The 18,914-nt window shown below is 33.6% G+C and overlaps 1 protein-coding gene and 1 long non-coding RNA gene across 3 annotated transcripts in view; one reads left to right on the top strand and one right to left on the bottom strand.

Moving 5' to 3' along the window:
- LOC128249080 (uncharacterized) overlaps window positions 1-18,914 on the top strand; it is a 171,930-nt gene that overhangs the window by 101,115 nt on the left and 51,901 nt on the right. The window lies entirely within an intron of this gene.
- LOC106879834 (DNA repair protein XRCC3) overlaps window positions 3,508-18,914 on the bottom strand; it is a 200,197-nt gene continuing 184,790 nt past the window's right edge. The window contains exons 6-7 of the mRNA XM_014929538.2: window positions 11,151-11,363; window positions 3,508-5,509 (exon numbers count right to left, since the gene is read on the bottom strand). Coding sequence (XP_014785024.1) covers window positions 5,252-5,509; window positions 11,151-11,363 — 471 coding nt within the window. The 3' untranslated portion in view covers window positions 3,508-5,251. The remainder of the gene's footprint in view (window positions 5,510-11,150; window positions 11,364-18,914) is intronic.

The following is an 18,914-nucleotide window of genomic DNA, read 5'->3' as shown; positions in this document are numbered from 1 at the left end:
GCAAGGGAACAAATGGTGGATAATCTACATGCAATGAAGTTGGTAGAGCCTATCTCTACTCATGATAGACTTACAGGAGGAGGTGAACTCAGTACTAGAAGAAAGTAAAAATTTTAAATATTACACTATTAATGCAACTTACAGTTGCTTATTCTCCTTCATAGTGCCTGCATGTGATTTGAAGTACTGTTTTATTCTTGGTTATGAATACATCACAATGCAAGCTATGAACCATTCACAAGATAATACACACAATTGTGAATGTTTTCACTCCATTCATTAATCAGTGGTTCTCAACCAGGGTTCATATGGCTCTTGGGGGTCCATGTAAGATATTTTGTTAAAATTTATGTGCAATAAATTGGTTATACTTCTACAATACACAAAATATGCAATTCTTTATAATATTTAATTATAAAAATATAATAGGATTTTTAAATATCAAATGGCTATGATAGTCCATCCAAGTAAAATTGGAATCAAAGGGGTCCATGGGCTAAAACTAATTGAGAACCTCTGATTTACAGTTTGAAACTGTTAATTAATGTCAGTGTTGTTGTTGTTTAGCCCTAGATCATCTCTGATCCTTGGAGGTGCAATGGTCCAGTGGTTAGGATAGCGGACTCGCGGTCATAGGATCGCGGTTTCGATTCCCAGACCAGGCGTTGTGAGTGTTTATTGAGCGGAAACACTTAAAGCTCCACAAGGCTCCGGCAGGGGATGGTCGTGAACCCTGCTGTACTCTTCCACCACAACTTTCTCTCACTCTTACTTCCTGTTTCTGTTGTGCGTGTGATTCAAATGGTCAGACTTGTCACACTGTGTCACGCTGAATATCCCCGAGAACTACATTAAGGGTACACGTGTCTGTGGATTGCTCAGCCACTTGCACGTTAATTTCACGAGCAGGCTGTTCCGTTGATCGGATCGACTGGAACCCTCGACATCGTAAGCGACAGAGTGCCAACAATCTCTGATCCATTGGACTTATGATCTAAGGCATTGTAGCTATGATTATGTTCCCAAAAGGGTGTGATTTGAGAGATATTTGGAGGTTATTTTAGCAGGTTGATCAAATATGTAGCTCCTTTGTTAATTTTACTAGGTAGGAAGAGTAGATTTCTAATATAATTTTTAATTTTAAGAATAAACTTGCTAGTTTTCTTTATTTTGTGAGGTTGGGGTGACGTTAAAATATTTAACTAAAGTCTATTTTATTGAAAAAATAGAATTATATTCTGTTACCTAAAAATGCAAATATACATTTGACACAATATTAACAACAATGTTCACAAATAAAAATAAATTTATGGAATTAAACTGTGTTTGTTGCTATGTACTTATGTATATGAACATATTCCTATGTCATTGATTTTTTTCATAAATCATAGTTCAACCAGTATATAATATGTTGAATAGAGTTGGGTTGTGAACTTAATATCTAAATAACAAAAGAAAAACAGAAAAAAAATCCTTTTCTTTATTTTGTATAGTAATCATTGGTAAAAAATAAATAAACAAACAAATAAAATAAAAAAAAATTGATTTCCTTAGCTCCAGTAGTTTCTGAGATATTGGAGCAGACACTCAAATAATCAATGAAGCAAACACATGTGATAAAACAGTGGTACCTAATTTTTGCATTGAGAAATATGGCCTGCAGGATGTGGAACAACGGGTGCCACTATGACAGATTTGGTAGTTCGTTTGTTTGAAATTAATGTAATTGAAGCATCATTGATTCAGTGCATCTTTTATCTATGATTAGTTCAAGTTTTGTAAAGTCCTGACCATTAACACTAGATTTTAGCTATATTATCGAAATGTATTATCTAAACATTAGGATTTGGTTTATATTTATATACCAAAATCGATTTTATTAGAAAAGTAATCTTTTTCTTCATTGTCTTTATATCAACTTTTCTCTATCTGAAATAGAAGGTTTTTTTTCTTAACCTTTATTTTGGTCAGAGTAACTGTTTTTACTTTTGAAAGTTCTTCCTATTACTAATCTGCAGGTTCCATTCCAACTTGCTATAAAGTAGAAGTGGAGACTATTTTGGGACACCAACTCCTTATCTTCACCATTTTATATTCAAAAGCATTGAACCATCTATTTTATTGATCACTTCTGAAGATGAAAGGAATTTGAACAAATGGGGTTACAGTCTATTACATAATTATAAATATATATTTGATTCAATATTAATATACTAGAGTGTTACCTCTTATATGGCAGATAATTTTGGAAGTATACTTTTTCCACCATGTGTAATATCAGGAAATATGACAAACATACAGTAATTATAATTTGACTTCTAACAAATATCTTGGTACTTATACAAAATGATGAAATGAATACTAATTTCCAAGAGAAAACTATTTATTTTAAAATCAGTATTTTTGTACATTGTATGTATATATTTGTGTAGTATTGTGAGCATGTATGTGTGTAAGTATGTATGCATGCATACATGTATATTTGTGATTATGTATGTGTGTGTATTTGTGTATGCAAGTACATGTTTATATATTTGGATGTGTCTACCTTCACACACAGACACACTTTTGAGTGTGTCCATATTTGTTCTTACTTTAATACAAATGTATTTTTCTCTTTACATTTGGTACAAACATAAACATAAACATAGAAATGAATATAAACATTGTTTCATACTTAAAACTGTTTTACTTTTCGATTGATGAGTCACATCCTTATTACAGTTTTCATTGGTTTTCAACTATCTTTTCAAATATGATATGCTTTAATTTCTTTCATAATACATTATAATTGACTGCCTCCCTTCCTCCACCTATCACCTTTTCCATTAGTCTTTTTCTCTCCTTTACCTATCAATTTCTCCCCTACACTCTCTCTTCTGTACCCACCACCTTCTCCCTTACTCACTTTCTTTTCCCTCTCCCTTTTACTCCCTCTACATAACTTCTATTTCTTTTATAGCTTCTATATTTTATTTCTACTTTATCTCTTATGCTCTATTATACTGTTCTGTACTGTTGCGCTTTTCTTCTCTCTAACCACTTTGTCTTTTTTATTCCCTCTCTTCCTTCTCCCTCAGAGTGTGCTAGTGTAACATTCTTTATTCATTGCCTGTCACCAAGCCAAGTATGTGCACTCATCCTGCATCTCTTATATTACATGCTTCTGTTAACATCTATGCAATTTAATCAGTGCTCCTACTCCTGCATTCAAGCATTGTAATGCATATTCCTGTACACACTTCATATTTACACTACCTTCACTTCTCCCATTTTCATTCAATTCACCCTTACCAGTCATTTCACTGGTTGGGAAGTCCTGTAGCAGGACCATATTTTTTATCAGTAGATTGGTGACTAGTGAAAACAACAGAACCAACTGATGCTTAATTTATCAGATCCCAATTGCAAAAAAACAACATAGGATTATCCCGAACAATTTTGTCTTTGGTGCATTTTTTTTTGACAGACCTTATATATATATATATATATATATATATATATATATATATATATATACACATACAGATGATGTGCCTGTAACTGATCAGTGGTCATAACACAGCCAAGACTAATGGCCGTAGGAACCTATGCTACCCAACTTTAGCTATGGAAAGTGATGACTTCAGCTGTTTGCAATAATTATCAACATATAACATGAACTGACTCACTTGGTGTACATATCGTTTTAATGTTGTTCAGTGCAATTACAATACATTTTTTGTTGGCAGTAATAAACATTATATGTTTGGAACTTCACAAACTTTTGTTCTGTCAACCAAGATATATCTTTGTTACACACACACACACACACACATTATTCATCATATGGGTCACAGAATGGAGAACTTGTGATTATACACTACTACATGTAATTGTTGTTGCATTGTACTTAGTGTTTGAAATATCTAATGTCTAAACATCCATAATTCTGTAACCAAGTTCATTTTCACATAGGCTACAGAGTTGAAATAATTGTAAAGGTTAAAATACAAAAATAATTTAATGTAACATTTTAAATATATACATATATAAATTAGTAAAAAAAAACTCTTTGTTAAAGTAGAACTTAAGTAAAACCATTGCTTAGTCACTCATATACAGCAAGCAGTGGTCACAACTTGAGATCTAGAAAGTAATTAAGGTAGTTAACACAACCCATTTTGTGAGAGCAGTTGTTCCTAGGTATTATGAGACATATAAACAAGAAAATTGATTTAAAAATGGAAAGAAAGTTTTGAAAATACAATAGCAAAAACAAATAAACTGTCATAAATTCCTTGCCTGCAAGAGCAAGTCTCAGCAGTCACTAGTTGCTTAGTCATATGCAGTGAATATAACTTAAAGCATACTGATTCTCTTGCATCACCCTCAGATTATTGGAAGAATCAAGTTTAATTTATCAAACAAATTAATATTCAGTGAATTTATGGTGCCAAAGACTAAAACCAAAGAAGTTTAGGCTAATATTTTTGGGAAGCGATATTGTTTGTCAGTATTTATTTTGAGAGATAAAACTGATTACTTTTTTAGGAAGATATTTTTCTGAATAATTTATGATTAATTCAATTTATTCCAATCTATTTCTCATAAGTGCAGTGATACAAATAAATCTTTACAGCTGATGCTTATGAAATGATCTTTTATAAGATTTTTAGGTATCTTTAAGCTTTCAAGTTTAGAACATCTTACAACTGCAAAAATCACAAAAAATATTTAGTTCCAAATAAATACTGCATCTTTATATTTATTGATAGCTTTTGTAGCTTACTAGTTTGCTTAAAAGATTTAAGATGAATACTTAAGCACAGTAGCAATTATACAGCGTTGTCAGAAGCATTGAATTGCAAAAAGATTAATTACTTGATATGATTTAAAGTTAGAGTAGTTATTTATGTATATAAAAAGAAATCTGTGGCATAAGTTGTGTCCTTGAAATGGCTAACTCACTGACAGTAGTTTTACTAGTTACACACACACACACACACACACATGAAGCCATTACATATTGCTGCCAAAAACCATAAAGTTAGTTGTAAAAGAGATTATACATTGAAAATAGTAGCTAGTTTCAAAATAATATTCATTATAAATGAAAGAGGGTAATTAATATTTCATAAGTAACATCTATTACAACTATATAATTAATATTTCAAGAAAACTTCTTTGGATCTAAGAACTTTGGCAACATTTAATTTAGTGGCATTTAGTAATTTATGGCATTTTATATGAACAAAGTCGTTTCTGATGTCTACAACAGTATGTTAGACAAGCTGATTCCTTTTACACCATCATTGTTGATGATATAAGGGATTACTGTCTGTGGAATATGTGGAGCAAATACAACTTCAAGATTTCGGAAGCTCACATGTGGACCAAACTGTTCAATAACGTTTGGAGGCAGAGCAGTTTGTTCAACTTTGGTCAACTGAATGCGTGTTGTTAAATGATTGGCCCAAGACAGGCCCAAGCAAGGAATGTTACTGTTTGATTTTTCTGATGCTGCTACCTGCAAGAGAAATAAGTAAAAAAATTGTAAACTTTTGGATTGATATATTTTTTTTAATTCTTAAAATGTTAATGTTGCAGACTTAAGGCCTTTGTTACTATATTTCTGTTGTAATACACTGATTTTGTTTCAATTAATTTTTAAAATAACGAAACACTTTGTAAAATAACTTCGTTCAGTATGATGTGGAGCAAATGCAGATCTGTTGTTAGCAACAGCGTCAAAGTGAGGGAAGCAGAGAGAAGAGAGATTCATTTGATCTGATGTATTCAACAAGGACAGATAATGAGATAGGAAGAACATGTTGTTGAGAGGAAAATAAGTTGGGATGAGATATGGAAGTGGACCACATCTCGGCTAAGTTTTCTGATTCGTTCAGCCTATGATGTTTTGCCATCACCTACAAATCTAGTAAGATGGAACATCTCAGAGAATGACATATGCAAATGCGGGAAGGTTGGAACACTGAAACATATTCTTTCCAACTGTTCATTAGTATTGAACAGGTATACATGGAGACACAACCTGGTCCTTAATGTTATCTTCAATGCTATAAAGAACTAAATTGATCTCAACAACAGTGAGAAAAAACTGTTGAAAGTACCAACTAGATATTTCATTACCTTCATGTGCTCAGGTCAGCAGATCCATTTCAAGAAAAACAAGAAATTTCCTGTGAGAGATGAAAAGTGGAACGGCTATTAGGAGGTGACTGCAGATTTACTAGGGTGCCAGGGACTCTTTCCCATCCCAGTTAAGAAAAAACCGGACATTTTAATGTGGTGTGAAGGAAAGAAAGTTGTAAATCTAGTCGAGTTAACGGTTCCATATGAAGATAACATGGACGCCACTTGGGCTCGAAAGATTGACCGTTATGTAAACCTCCTCGAGGAATGTGAAGACGCAAGCTGGAAAGTGGAGCATTTTCCAATCAAAGTCAGATGTAGAGGGTTTGTTGGACACAGTGTGAGACGACTGTTGTTATCGTTAGGCCTAACTCATTGTAAGGTAAATACCACCATGACCAATATCCAAACTACAGTGGAGAAGACTAGCCACTAGTTTAGGTTAAAAAGAGATGATGAGCGATGGTTAGAGAAATATTGAGCTATATTTAATAACCAGTTGATCTAGCAAGTGGGGTCTCATATCAGTGAGAGGAGCCGGTGTGCATTGATGCCATCGAGAGGTAGGCCCCGGAACGCACGCATTCTCTCCTGATGACCCCATACACTTGCTGGTATGCGGAGTTTTCGACTGGTAGCACTTGTATGTGCAAGTTGTTTGCAAGACATCAGCTAGTGTTTGGAACATAAATTAACATGAAATATTGATGGAAGGGTTTAGTTTGGATAATTTTATATTTTATGGCACCAGAGGTTATCTTGAAAGGGTTGGTCTCAGAAAGGTCACATTTTTTTTAAAGATTCAGATTAACTATGAAATATATTTAACATGGTAACTTTATAGTTATAAAAATTCAGAAGATGTAATCAATTTTTATATACAAAAATCTATTTAACCCTTTAGCATTCAGATTGCTCTGTTAAATGTAATGCTTATTTATTCACTCTATCTTGAATTAATCATCCATTATCTTGTGGTTTCAAGATTTCAATAATGTGATTGTTTATTTTTACTATGACATTATAGAGCAGGTGTGAGACGTTGGATCTGACCAGTTTGAACACAAGAGAAGCAGAATATTTCGGTTGGATATGGCTAGTTTAAATGCACAAATAGATATTCTTCTGATTCTTTATCCTCATATACTTTATTTATTCAATATGCCATGTTGATATGGTACTGCAGTTTGTAAGCCGTTGCTACTACAATTATGTCTCTGGTCAAGGCATACAACTTATAATGCTCACCTCACTCTGAGTCACCTACCCACAACAGTGAACCAGTTATGCCATACACAACTTCAGTTGTGTGTGGTATAGTTGGTTCATTGCTGGAGGTAGTGGCATTTTGGTAAAACCAGAATTAACAAAATTATCACAGTGGTATTGAGTTTAGCTCTGAACAGAGGTGTGGAGGGAACAAGAAGCCACTTCAGTTTATTCCAGTCAACTAGCTATATGAAGACCAGGCCTTCAATGGTGCACCAGTATACAAAATCTCAAACACAACTGTTGCGTAAAAAAAGGAAATGATTTTGTAATATAAACTCTCAAATTATAAGCTAATTCCAGCAGTCCATCACTGAATCTTTCTATCAAGCTGCTCTGTTTCACACCAATCTGCTTCTTAGTAAAGAATGAATGAAACATTTAGAGCTTGGAACACCACTGTAATGTTAACTGTGTTACTGAAGCCACTGCTAAATTACTTAAACTACTATATTCTGACCATAATTTTAAAAACAGCTACACACATTGCAATGACCACCAATATTGCATTCACGATAATGATCACTAAACTTGTAGCACAGGTAGTGCTATTGAGCTCCAGTCATTGGGCAATGGTCATTATACCACCATATGATAAGTGCAAGAATTGAGTAAAAAGAAAAAGAAAAACAAAAGGACAAACAGTCAATTTTGAAATATGTTGTGGCCTTGAGGCATACAGTTATGTGATTACCTTCAAGTATGAAAATATTAGAACCACTCCAAACCCTACATAGTTTTATATTTTATACACTATTACAATATACAACACCAAAAAAAACAATACTACGAATAGTCTATATGTGGTTGTTTGACCTGCTAGAAATAACAATCAAACTGCCACCAAATCATACCTTACTAGACAATGTTATTTCAGTTGTGCAAAATGATAGGGTGTTTAAGGCTGGAATGCTTTTGATCATAGTCCTGCTCAAGGAAGATTGATCTGGGACTGAACAACAACAGTAGCACTACATTCCCTATATTATATGATGCACAGGCTCTCTCTTTCTCTCTCTCTCCACACACACACACACATGGAGACATACACAAAGAAATACCACAATATTTCAAGGCCATCACACTTCTATAATTCATGTATTACTATTCCATAAAGCTGTTTGCAACAACAACAAGAGCACTTTTGACAGCATGCAAACACACAGCTTTTCAGTTGACAAACACCTTATTCATTGCGCCCATTGCCACTCTTCTTTAACCCAATGTTCTAGATATTTTGTTGATTTATAAATTATTATTATACTTCCACAAATTTGGTGTCAGCAGCTGACCCCACCTCCCCCTGGAATAAAAAAGAAACAATAATAACCAGTAGAGGAACATTGCTAATTACGCTGTCAAAACTGTGACAATTAGTAAATTCTATCATAGCTACAGGTAAAACTAACAGCCTTGACATACTAACAATGCTATTGTTTCTGGGAGAAATTTTATTGAAAATTCTCCAGCTAAAAAGAATGAAAAAAGCAAATGAAATAAACTAAATTGAAAAAACAAAAAGAAAACTTTTTTTTCACACAGTCAGTCCACTATTTCTTTTGTGTCACAGGAGAAATTTATTTAACAGTCACACACTGGAGACTTACTCATCAGTTAATCATTACAGGAACTTTTAGAACAATAGAAACTTTCTACAAACATTGACATAAGCATACATCACACACCACCCATCTTACATATCATACACACACAAGTGTGTGCACACATACACTCAAGTATACAAAATTTCTATTATCTATAAATTATATGTGTATTCACATGTATACAACACACATATAAACTTAAATAATTAACACATGCACACACATATATGTACACACAAATACACTCATACTTACATACATTCAAATGCATGTATGTTTTACATACATACACAAATACACATAAGAGTATTTTGACAAAAAATTTGTTCCTGGATAGCAACATATATAGCATATGGCCATTAGCATCAAGTTACAATAAAGTGCTGAGTGGGTAATGTGATTTATTAGATTGTTATATTTGAAGTGTCTCTGAATATACATGTTGCTGCATAACTAGAACTGATGTCCATTGATGGAAGTTTCTGTTGAGAAAAGATTTACTAATTTAATGAGAAAATTTCCAAAAGCTGATATTGATTTTCATTTTTTAGTTAATTTTTTTGGGTGGGGTAGGGAGGGGGATTGCAGTATTATTAAAGAAATTCTATCAGCCTAATTTGGTATGTGTAAGGTGAATCACCCTGCAGCATTATGAAAAGGTGTCCGTTGAGATTTGTGTAAGTTATACCAATATAGGTACATTTAGAGTATTTGATAATTGTGATGTGTGCTTGAGAATTTGTAAATCAAGTTTGTTGCTTATATGAGTTTACATGTTATTGCAGGCAGCTGTTTTGCAAATCTAAGTGTTATCATGTGTAAAAAAAATTTGTAAAGCTGATTGCTTCTAGAGTATGTAATAAAATTGAAGATCACAGATAGTGATGGTATATGTATGAGTTGTTCTGTTTAATGCTGTTTCAGAAAGTACTTTCATCTGACTGGAATTGAAGTGCATTTAGTTTAATTAAAATAAAATTAGAAAAATGTTTATGTATATGTTATATCCTTAAAATGTTGGATTGTTATAATGCCCACTTCGGTATACAGTATACTTAGTAAAACCAGTAAAGAATTTGTAGTAATATTATTTGTTGTTGTTACTTCTGTTGTTGCTCTTGCAGCTGTATCTGCTGCTGTTCTTTCAGTTGTTGTTGGTGGTGGTGTTGCTTCAGCTGTTGTTGCTGTTTTTGCAACTCGAGCAAACTGGCCAACAAATTTTCCATAATTTTCCAATTTATTTTTGTAAAATTCATACAACAAAAGCTTTTGTGAGTTTATTAACTCCTTGTGAGTTGTTAATTCCTTGTGAGTTGTTAAAATCCTCATTGAGTTCATTAATTCCTCATGAGTTGTTTAAATCCTTGTCACCACTGTTATATCCTTAAAATGTTGGGTTGTTATGAAGCCCACTTTAGTATACAGTATACTTAGTAAAACCAGTAAAGACATGACTATCTCTGACCACCTACTACGTACTCTCAGTACTTCATGTACTTCTCTTTATTTATAGAGACTAGGTTATTCCATTCGTCATGTGGGAGGGATGTACCATTATTACTAATTCCCTACAACAGTAAAGTATGTGATTAAGATAAACTGGCCAAATAAATTAAGATAAACTGGCAAGTAGATTACCTACTTATAGCTTGTATGCTCAAATCAAACTGCTGGAATTTTGTTGAGTTCCAAGAAAGACATTTTATTCTAAATGGCTTCAGTTTACATATCTATTGGGTATCAGTCCCTAGATAATGTAGGAAAGCTGTTTGTCATAAACTGATGTCTGGTTTTGGGAGGGATGTATCTCTCACCAGCTTAATGCCATGAAATCAAAGTTAAGAACTAATTGTCAAATAGACCATACAATACCTCAGAAACAGTTTATTACTTTATGAATATTGTTAGTTATTTGTTGGTCATTGGAATCCAAGATTTTAATCTTGAACAGTGCTATGAAACCTTAACGAATATATTTTAATAACCTTTATAAATTTATCTAATCTTGACTCCCCCTTATACATATGTGTACAATCTTGTGGAAAGTATATGAAGTATGCATTTAGATGATAATAAAGATACAGAAAAACAATGAACACTAACACAAAATAGAATCTGAAAAGATAAGTAATTCATGCTCACCTGATTTACACATATTACAGGTATATTGTAATGCATGTTTACGTGATGCAATTCTTTAGCGATGCTGGACAAGTGCTTGGAGCGCAGTAATGTATCTTCAATAGCATACTCTGAACGGAATAAAGCAGCAACAGAATCCAACACTATAAGTTTGATCTTTCTTCTTTTTATTAGAACAGGTAACTTTCTTTCAAGGCACACAATAAGGCTTTCCTGAAGAAAATATTATAATTTAATAATTTCATATGAAATGCATAAAATAAATGGGATATACACAGAGCATAGAAAACCAGAACAATGCTTTATGTTTTTTAGTTTGATACATTTCTGAATAAAAATTCTACCAGTGGCCACTGGTCAAGTGGATAAGGAAAATACCACCCTTAATTTAGAAACCAAAATTCCTAGTTAGATTCTAGTTGACAACCATGTGCCCATTCAGGAATAAGACACCTAAAGACAACTAGAGACCAAACTGAAGATTAAGCCATACTGAAGATATAAATATTGGTTTTAAATTCTGGCACAAGGCCAGGGAGTTTGGGGGAGGAGGTAAGTCAATTACATCGACCCCGCTACTCAAATGGTGCTTATTTTATCAACTCCAAAAGGATGAAAAGCAAAGTCAACCTCGGTGAAACTGGAACTCAGAATGTAAAGACAGACAAAATGCAGCCAAGCATTTTGCCTGCTTGCTGCCTTACTGAAGATATAAATATTGAAAATATATATTGTAAAGATGAAGTTAAAAGTCTAGAAAATTGTTATCTTGTCAATAGATCAAAAAATGAAAAATTTAAACTTTACTGATGTTGACTTTGCTTCACGTCATTCTTGTGTCATTAGAATAAGTATTAATATTTAAAAGGAGGCAAATTCAATTGATTATAGACCTCAAAAATTGAGAAATAAAGGCCATGCATTTTTGGATATATTTTTTACTTGTTTCAGTCATTAGACAGCAGCCATGCTAAGGCATCATGCAGAGGAATTTTTAGTCAAATGAATTAAGCACCCAGTACTTACACTTGCCCAAAGTGCTGTGCAGTGGGACTGAACCCAGAACCATGTGTTTGGGAAGCAAGGTTCTTACTACACACATGCACAAATCACAGTATCAACCAAACTATTGTATATTATATACTGCTGTTCACAATGTGCTTCCTTGCATTGATGTAGCATTCAAACAATGATACCATACCACTAGCTAGATAGGCAGACCAAACATGTGTTTGTGTGTGTATCATTATCATCGTTTGACATCTGTTTTCCATGCTGGCATGGGTTGGATGGTTTGACCAGAACTGCTAAGGCCAGGGCTGCACTAGACTCCATTGTCTGTTCCAGCATGGTTTCTACAGCTGGATGCCCTTCCTAACACGAACCACTCCATTGTGTGTGTGTGTATGTGTATAGTGGCTATGAACTAGGCAACATTTTAAGCAATTTTCAATGCTTCATTTTAATGTTCTTTTGGGTCAGTTTAGAAATGTAATTACAGCTTTGAAATAACAAATGAATGACAATAAATTATTACATTTGAATTGGTCAAAGCTTCCTTTGTACATAAGGAATAGAGAAATACTGTATTTCCTGGTTCATAAAACACAGACCTTATCGTGGAAAAAATTCTCAAATGTCATCCTGCATCTTATCAGGTTCTAGACTGGAGTTTGTTAGCTGGGTCCAGTTCTCACTAGAACTCCAGTTTTGTAATATAAGTGTACAGTTACAATTCACATGTAATTAACTAGTATTATATAGGTGCAGGCATGGCTGTATAGTAAAAAACTTGCTTCCCAATCACAGTGTTCTGGGTCCAGTCCCACTGCATGACACTTTGGGGAAGTGTCTTCTACTATATCCTCAAGCCAACCAAAGCCTTGTGAATGGATTTAGAAGATGGAAATTGAACAAAGCTCATCATATATGTGTGTGTGTGTGTGTGCACGCGTGCACGTTTGTGTTTGTCCCCCACAACTACTTGGCAACCAGTGTTGGTATGTTTATGTCCCTGTAACTTAGTGGTTCAGCAAAAGAGACTAATAGAATAAGTACCAGGTTTAAAAAAACCATAAGTACTGGGGTCAATTCATTTGACTAAAAATTCTTCAAGGCAGTACCCCTGCATGACCGCAGTCTAATGACTGAAAGAAGTAAATGATAAAAGATTATGATTACCATGTTTATTAATTTTGTTACATTTTAATGAAAACTACCTTATTTTAATGTGTATAAAAGGAACCCTTTTTTGTCAAAAATTAGGTTAAAACAATACGGGAGTTTCTTATATGTGGATAGTATTATAATCCCTCACCAAACCTTTTTTCCAAATTTTAAGCCCCCAAAATTAGGGGGTTCCTTATACACAAAGATTCCTTATACATGTTAAAATACGGTAGTTTGAAATACAAAAGTGTTTTACTGGCACTGGTCTCAGAAAGCTATTTGTCTTATTTGGTTAATGTGAATTGGCAATGATGTCTCACATGCCAGTTATAAATAGGCAGAAGTACAACCCAAGAAGACACTACTAATCAGCTGTCATTTAGTCATCTAGCTACAACATTAAACAATGGCCACTGGGTAGAGAAGACAGACACACAATATTAATTACAAGCTACAAATTGTTGGAGTATAGAGTGTACAGTCTCAAAAAAGATGATAATATGTGAAATAAAGAGACTGGCAGAAGTAGATGAATTTGCTGGATCTTCATATTGATGTTATCAATTGATGAAGAGGTGTATCCTAAGCATAAATGTGAAATAAACTAGAATTGCACAGAAAATGCCTGAAGCATATGGTGGGGGGAAAATATTTCCAATTTCACAAATATAAGATCAATGCCAGAAAGGAAACGAATTGTAATAAAGAAAATTAAACAATACAGATTAAGTTCTGTTAATATGCTATGAGCTGGTGAACAAAACTTAAAATATAAGTGCAAAAACTGAATTTAAAAACAAGTGGGTTATGAAAAAAATCCACAATACTGTTGTATTGAATGTTGTACAGGTAGCACAAAGCTTCTTTCTATTAAATGAAAAACAATTCCCAAGGAAAATGTGCATCATATGGATTGAATGAACAAAGGCAGTGTGAAAACTCTGGATGGAGAAAGAATTATTATGGTGTCCTATTGGTTTGTTGAATAAATCACAAATTAATAGCTAAACAAGCATATATCTTCAGTGGTTTAATGTCATGCCCAATCTTAACCACAGGACATTTCAGTCAACAAGCCATTCAAATATATTTTTCAAGATGAGTGGAACAAGTGGATAACAATTGGGGATTTCATAATGCCAACAGGATGACTAAAGCCACCTGCTTATTGTACAGGTATGTTGGTAGGCTAGTCATCATTGGTAGTAAAAATAATAGCTAAGGCAATAAATAGTGTGGAATCAATGATGCAATAAATGGCACAGATGATGAACATCTCTGAAGATAGCTGTAACCCAGAAACAGCTTGCAGCAGTGATGGTGGTATAGATGAAAAGAGCAGTGACTGATGTGCTAACAGATAATTAACTGTGACATTCTTGGGAAACATATTTCATGTTAAAGATTAGTTTAAAAGTAGAAAGGTGGCAAAGCTATTTTTTTATATTGACTGTTTTTTCTCACAGTTTCTCTCAGCAATCAGCATCAAAACTCTAGGGCATACCAAAGGCATAGTGGATAGCAAGCTGAATAGAATATAGTGAACTTTTACTAATTGTTTAGATAATATAAATTGATTGAAGTTAAATCCTACTGTAATTGTATTTAATACGTAAACTGCTCCCCTGAAGTATTTCCTTTTAGCTATATTACTGAAATTCCTGATCCACATTACTACATGCCCTCTATTACTGTATACTATATATATTGATCCCTTCTAGGTTTTTCCAACTGCTCTGAATTTACTTTGTGAGATCTAGCTAGATTAAAACACATGTCCATTGTATTCAGCAACTGACTTTAAAGGTAGGATACACTCAAATGAATCTTGTGCATACAGCAGAAATATTTCAATCAACAGATCTTATTGTAATTATTTCCCTTATTTGCTGTTTTCAGATTTTGAAAAGCCCTAGAGGTGGGTTTTGGTTCCTAATTGCTTGGATAGTCTCAGAGTTTTTCAACTCATTATATTAAATATTTAAGCCTCTATCATATTTGAATAGAATATATTCAGACTACCACAGTATCTTACATAATGAAACATTGCATGAGAAGCTATAGGATGTCGTTTGATTAATGGTGACTGACCTGGAGCTAAACAAACAGAAGAATAGAAGTGATTATTTAAAATTTACCACAAGAACAAAAGAAATATCCTACAGTAGAATTCAGAGCAAAAACATTACCATACATACAAATAAACATTGTGGGTTGTGGCAAAAACAATAGAAAAAAATTTTTGCAAGGTAAATTAAAAACTCTGTGAATTGCCTGTACTTCAGTTTTTTTAAAGTACTTTTGAAAAAGCAGGTGGCAATTAAGACTTAGCAAGGAAATTGTTGACATGATAATAGCAAGGGCCAAGCACACATAAAACCATTAGCATACACACATATACTCTTTAAGAAGCAAACAAAGATACATTACTTATCAAAAATCAAGCACATACAAATGTATACACATATTCATAGACACAAATACATATATTACACAATCAGAAAGGCATTTTAATTGTTATATGTATGTTAATGTATTTAAAAAGTTTTTTACATTTGTAAGCATGTCTGCAGGTATGCATGTGTATTATATATATTTGTGTGTGTGTGTACACCCATAACCTTCTCTCAAACAAAAAAATAAACAGAAAAGTGGAAAGGGGAACCCACTGGTAAGAATTGTCAGTAATTATAGTAATGTAACTGGATACTAAACAATTATAAGATATGGTGTGTGTGTGAGAGAGGGAGAGAGAAAGAGAGAGAGAGTGAGAGAGAGAAAAGTGGAGAGAAGGGAAGAGGGATGTTAATTAAAAATGAATGAAGAGAAAGATGTGGGCACAAGTTTGGCATCAACTAGCTCTAATGAAGCTCAAGGGACAACATTATAGTTGAACAGCATATGGAGAATAAGGATTTGAGATATTTTTAGGGGTAGAAGAATATATATTCGGGTTTAGAGATTGTTCTGCATAGTTAAAAGTTTTTAGAGTTACTTTTTGTAACTTTAGTGGTAGCATTCCTGTTAGAATAAAACTGGTGAAGGTCAGTGTGACTCTGTCAATTTAGGGTTAGTTTCAGAAGTGTTAGGTGTGACATCAATATATAGCCATTAAGATAAGCATGCCAGTTTATTGTTTCAAGCATTTAGCTTCAAGGGCAGAACTTATAGTTTTTCCAAACTGGTATGGTCAATATTAGTAGGGAAAAAACTTGACAAGGCTTAATGTTTCAAAAAAGTGGCAGTAATGAAGAGAAAGTATTAAGAGAAGCATTTAATGTGATATTTCATTGGGATAGGAGTGGCATATATCAAACCATATATCAGTTACATGGCAGTACAGTATTCTATCATAAATTTACAGATTTGCCAGATCTTGTTCCATGCTCATAGTGTAGAGATAGTTGAGTAAATTGCCCAAGGTACACTGCTTGCAATGATATGTGAATTCAAAATGTTCCACCTTAGATAAATGTTCTACAGCTTTAGCATAATTTCCCAATACTTATGCAATGAAAGCTACTATATAAAGGAAAGAGAAATGTGTGTAAAATGTTGAACTAACAAGATGTTCGATTTAGCATTCATATGTTTCCTTGATTTGTGTTCAAACATGCCAAATAGTATGTAATACTGGCATAAGGTTCAGACTCAATGAGGCTTCAGAGATTCAGAAGCTAATACTGGAACCAGTAAGAGTTTATTTACCATAATATTTGTCACATCTGATATGCTGTGTATGCTTTGACTAACATACTCTAAAGAACTGTGTAATTGTGTATGTGTGTGTGTAAGAGAGAAAGAGAGGGGGAGGCACATATAAGGATTAAATGTAAGAGATGAAATGATAGCAAGGGCTGGTAGACATGTCTGTCTACTGAGCAATTCAATGTTTGAAAATATGAGGGAATAAAAACTTTAACGTGGAAACAAGGGTTATAAATAGGAAGGATATCTGACCATAGAATACTGTCTCAACAAGTCTTCTCTAACCCATCAAACCAGCATAGAACAAGTAAAGGTAAAAATTAGATTATATTGATAAAAATGATAGATGCTTTTGTCAATGATGCTAGAAATGATGATGAAGCCAATGGTGATGCTAAACTATTGCTTTATCATCATCCAGTTCAAAAATAATGTCAGAATGCTGGAAAGCTGTACAAGACTGTTAAAAATGAGAATTTAGTTTCAACTTTCTAGCTTCAGGTGCAAGTCATGACAATTGTGAAAATCTGAACTGAAGCATGGAGACAAGAGTTGTTAGTTTTAGATGATAATAAGTAATAGTATTACTTATTATTAAGAAATAACATAGTATTAAGAAATAACACAGACCCTGTAATTTACAAAGAAGCCTTCATATAAGAGAGTAGAAACTGGAGTTGTGACATTCATTCTTTATCAAATGCAGCTCATGCCAGCATGAAAAACAGACATAAAATAGTGTGAAATGGCTCAACATCTATGTACCTCTGGCAGCTAGCATCTTTCTTCTGTTTAGTATGTATGTTAGTTATTCAGCTTTATTTTGAGATTTCTTGCCAATAGAGATAGAGCTGGTTTCTAACCTAGACTCAAAACTCCTTCATTGGAATGTAAATAACACCAACAAGAGCTAGAATAAGTATCAGACTTAAAAAATAAGTACTAGGATTGTTTCATTCAACTAAAACCCCTATATTACATAGCTGCAGTCTAATAACTGAAACAATACACTGTGGCCAACCAAGGACATGTGAATATATTTGGTAGATGGAAACTGAAAGAAGCCCATCATATATATGTATGCATGTATGTATTTAAGTAGGTAGTTACATACGTGTGTGTGTGTGTGTGTGTATGTAAGTACATATATATATATATATATAAATTTTGTACGGCTCTGTTATTCTTTCATTCTTTCCTTCTTTCTATCAGCCTCTTCACACTTACTTCATTCTTTCCTCTCTTCTTTCTTTCATTCCCCTTCTCTCACATTTCCTGGCTTTCTCTTCATTCTCACCTTCTCTCCTCTTACACTTCACTCTATCCCTTTTTCTTTTTTTCTCTTCCCTCCCTAATTCTTCTATCTCTCTGCCTCTACCTCTCTCTCTTTCTCCATGTGACCAGTGTTCAGCCAAGCCTGACCTTTCTTTCTTGGTTTGACTACCATCCGTGCAACATCTATATCCCTCCCTATGCCTGTTATTTCTTATGTCCCTGCCATAAGGCTTCACTTCCACACACACCAGCTTAATTTAATTCATCCTTAGTTGAAAGACACCTGTTGTTAATGTCCTTTATTTGCATTTGTATTTGTGTACCATTTCTCCGTTTTTTCCGTCCTTGTTTTCGTATACATTTGCTGCTTTCTTCCAAGGAATCTAGTGCTTTTAGTTTAGTTTTTCCTTGGGGCTGACCAGATTGGAGCAATCTCGAGTATAACCAGCCAATGTTGCAAAGATAATCTGGAACTTGACTGAAGAAAGAAAACTCCGAATGACCTGTCCTTGTTTTTTTGTATTGTCTGTCTGGATGTTTTGTTGTCCATTTTTTGTATCCTCTAACTGTCTGAATGTTTTGCATTCTTGTATCATTTTTGGTATTCCATTT

This window comes from Octopus bimaculoides, chromosome 11 (assembly GCF_001194135.2).
Source record: "Octopus bimaculoides isolate UCB-OBI-ISO-001 chromosome 11, ASM119413v2, whole genome shotgun sequence".
Taxonomy (NCBI): domain Eukaryota; kingdom Metazoa; phylum Mollusca; class Cephalopoda; order Octopoda; family Octopodidae; genus Octopus; species Octopus bimaculoides.
This window is presented reverse-complemented; position numbering and strand designations above follow the sequence as displayed.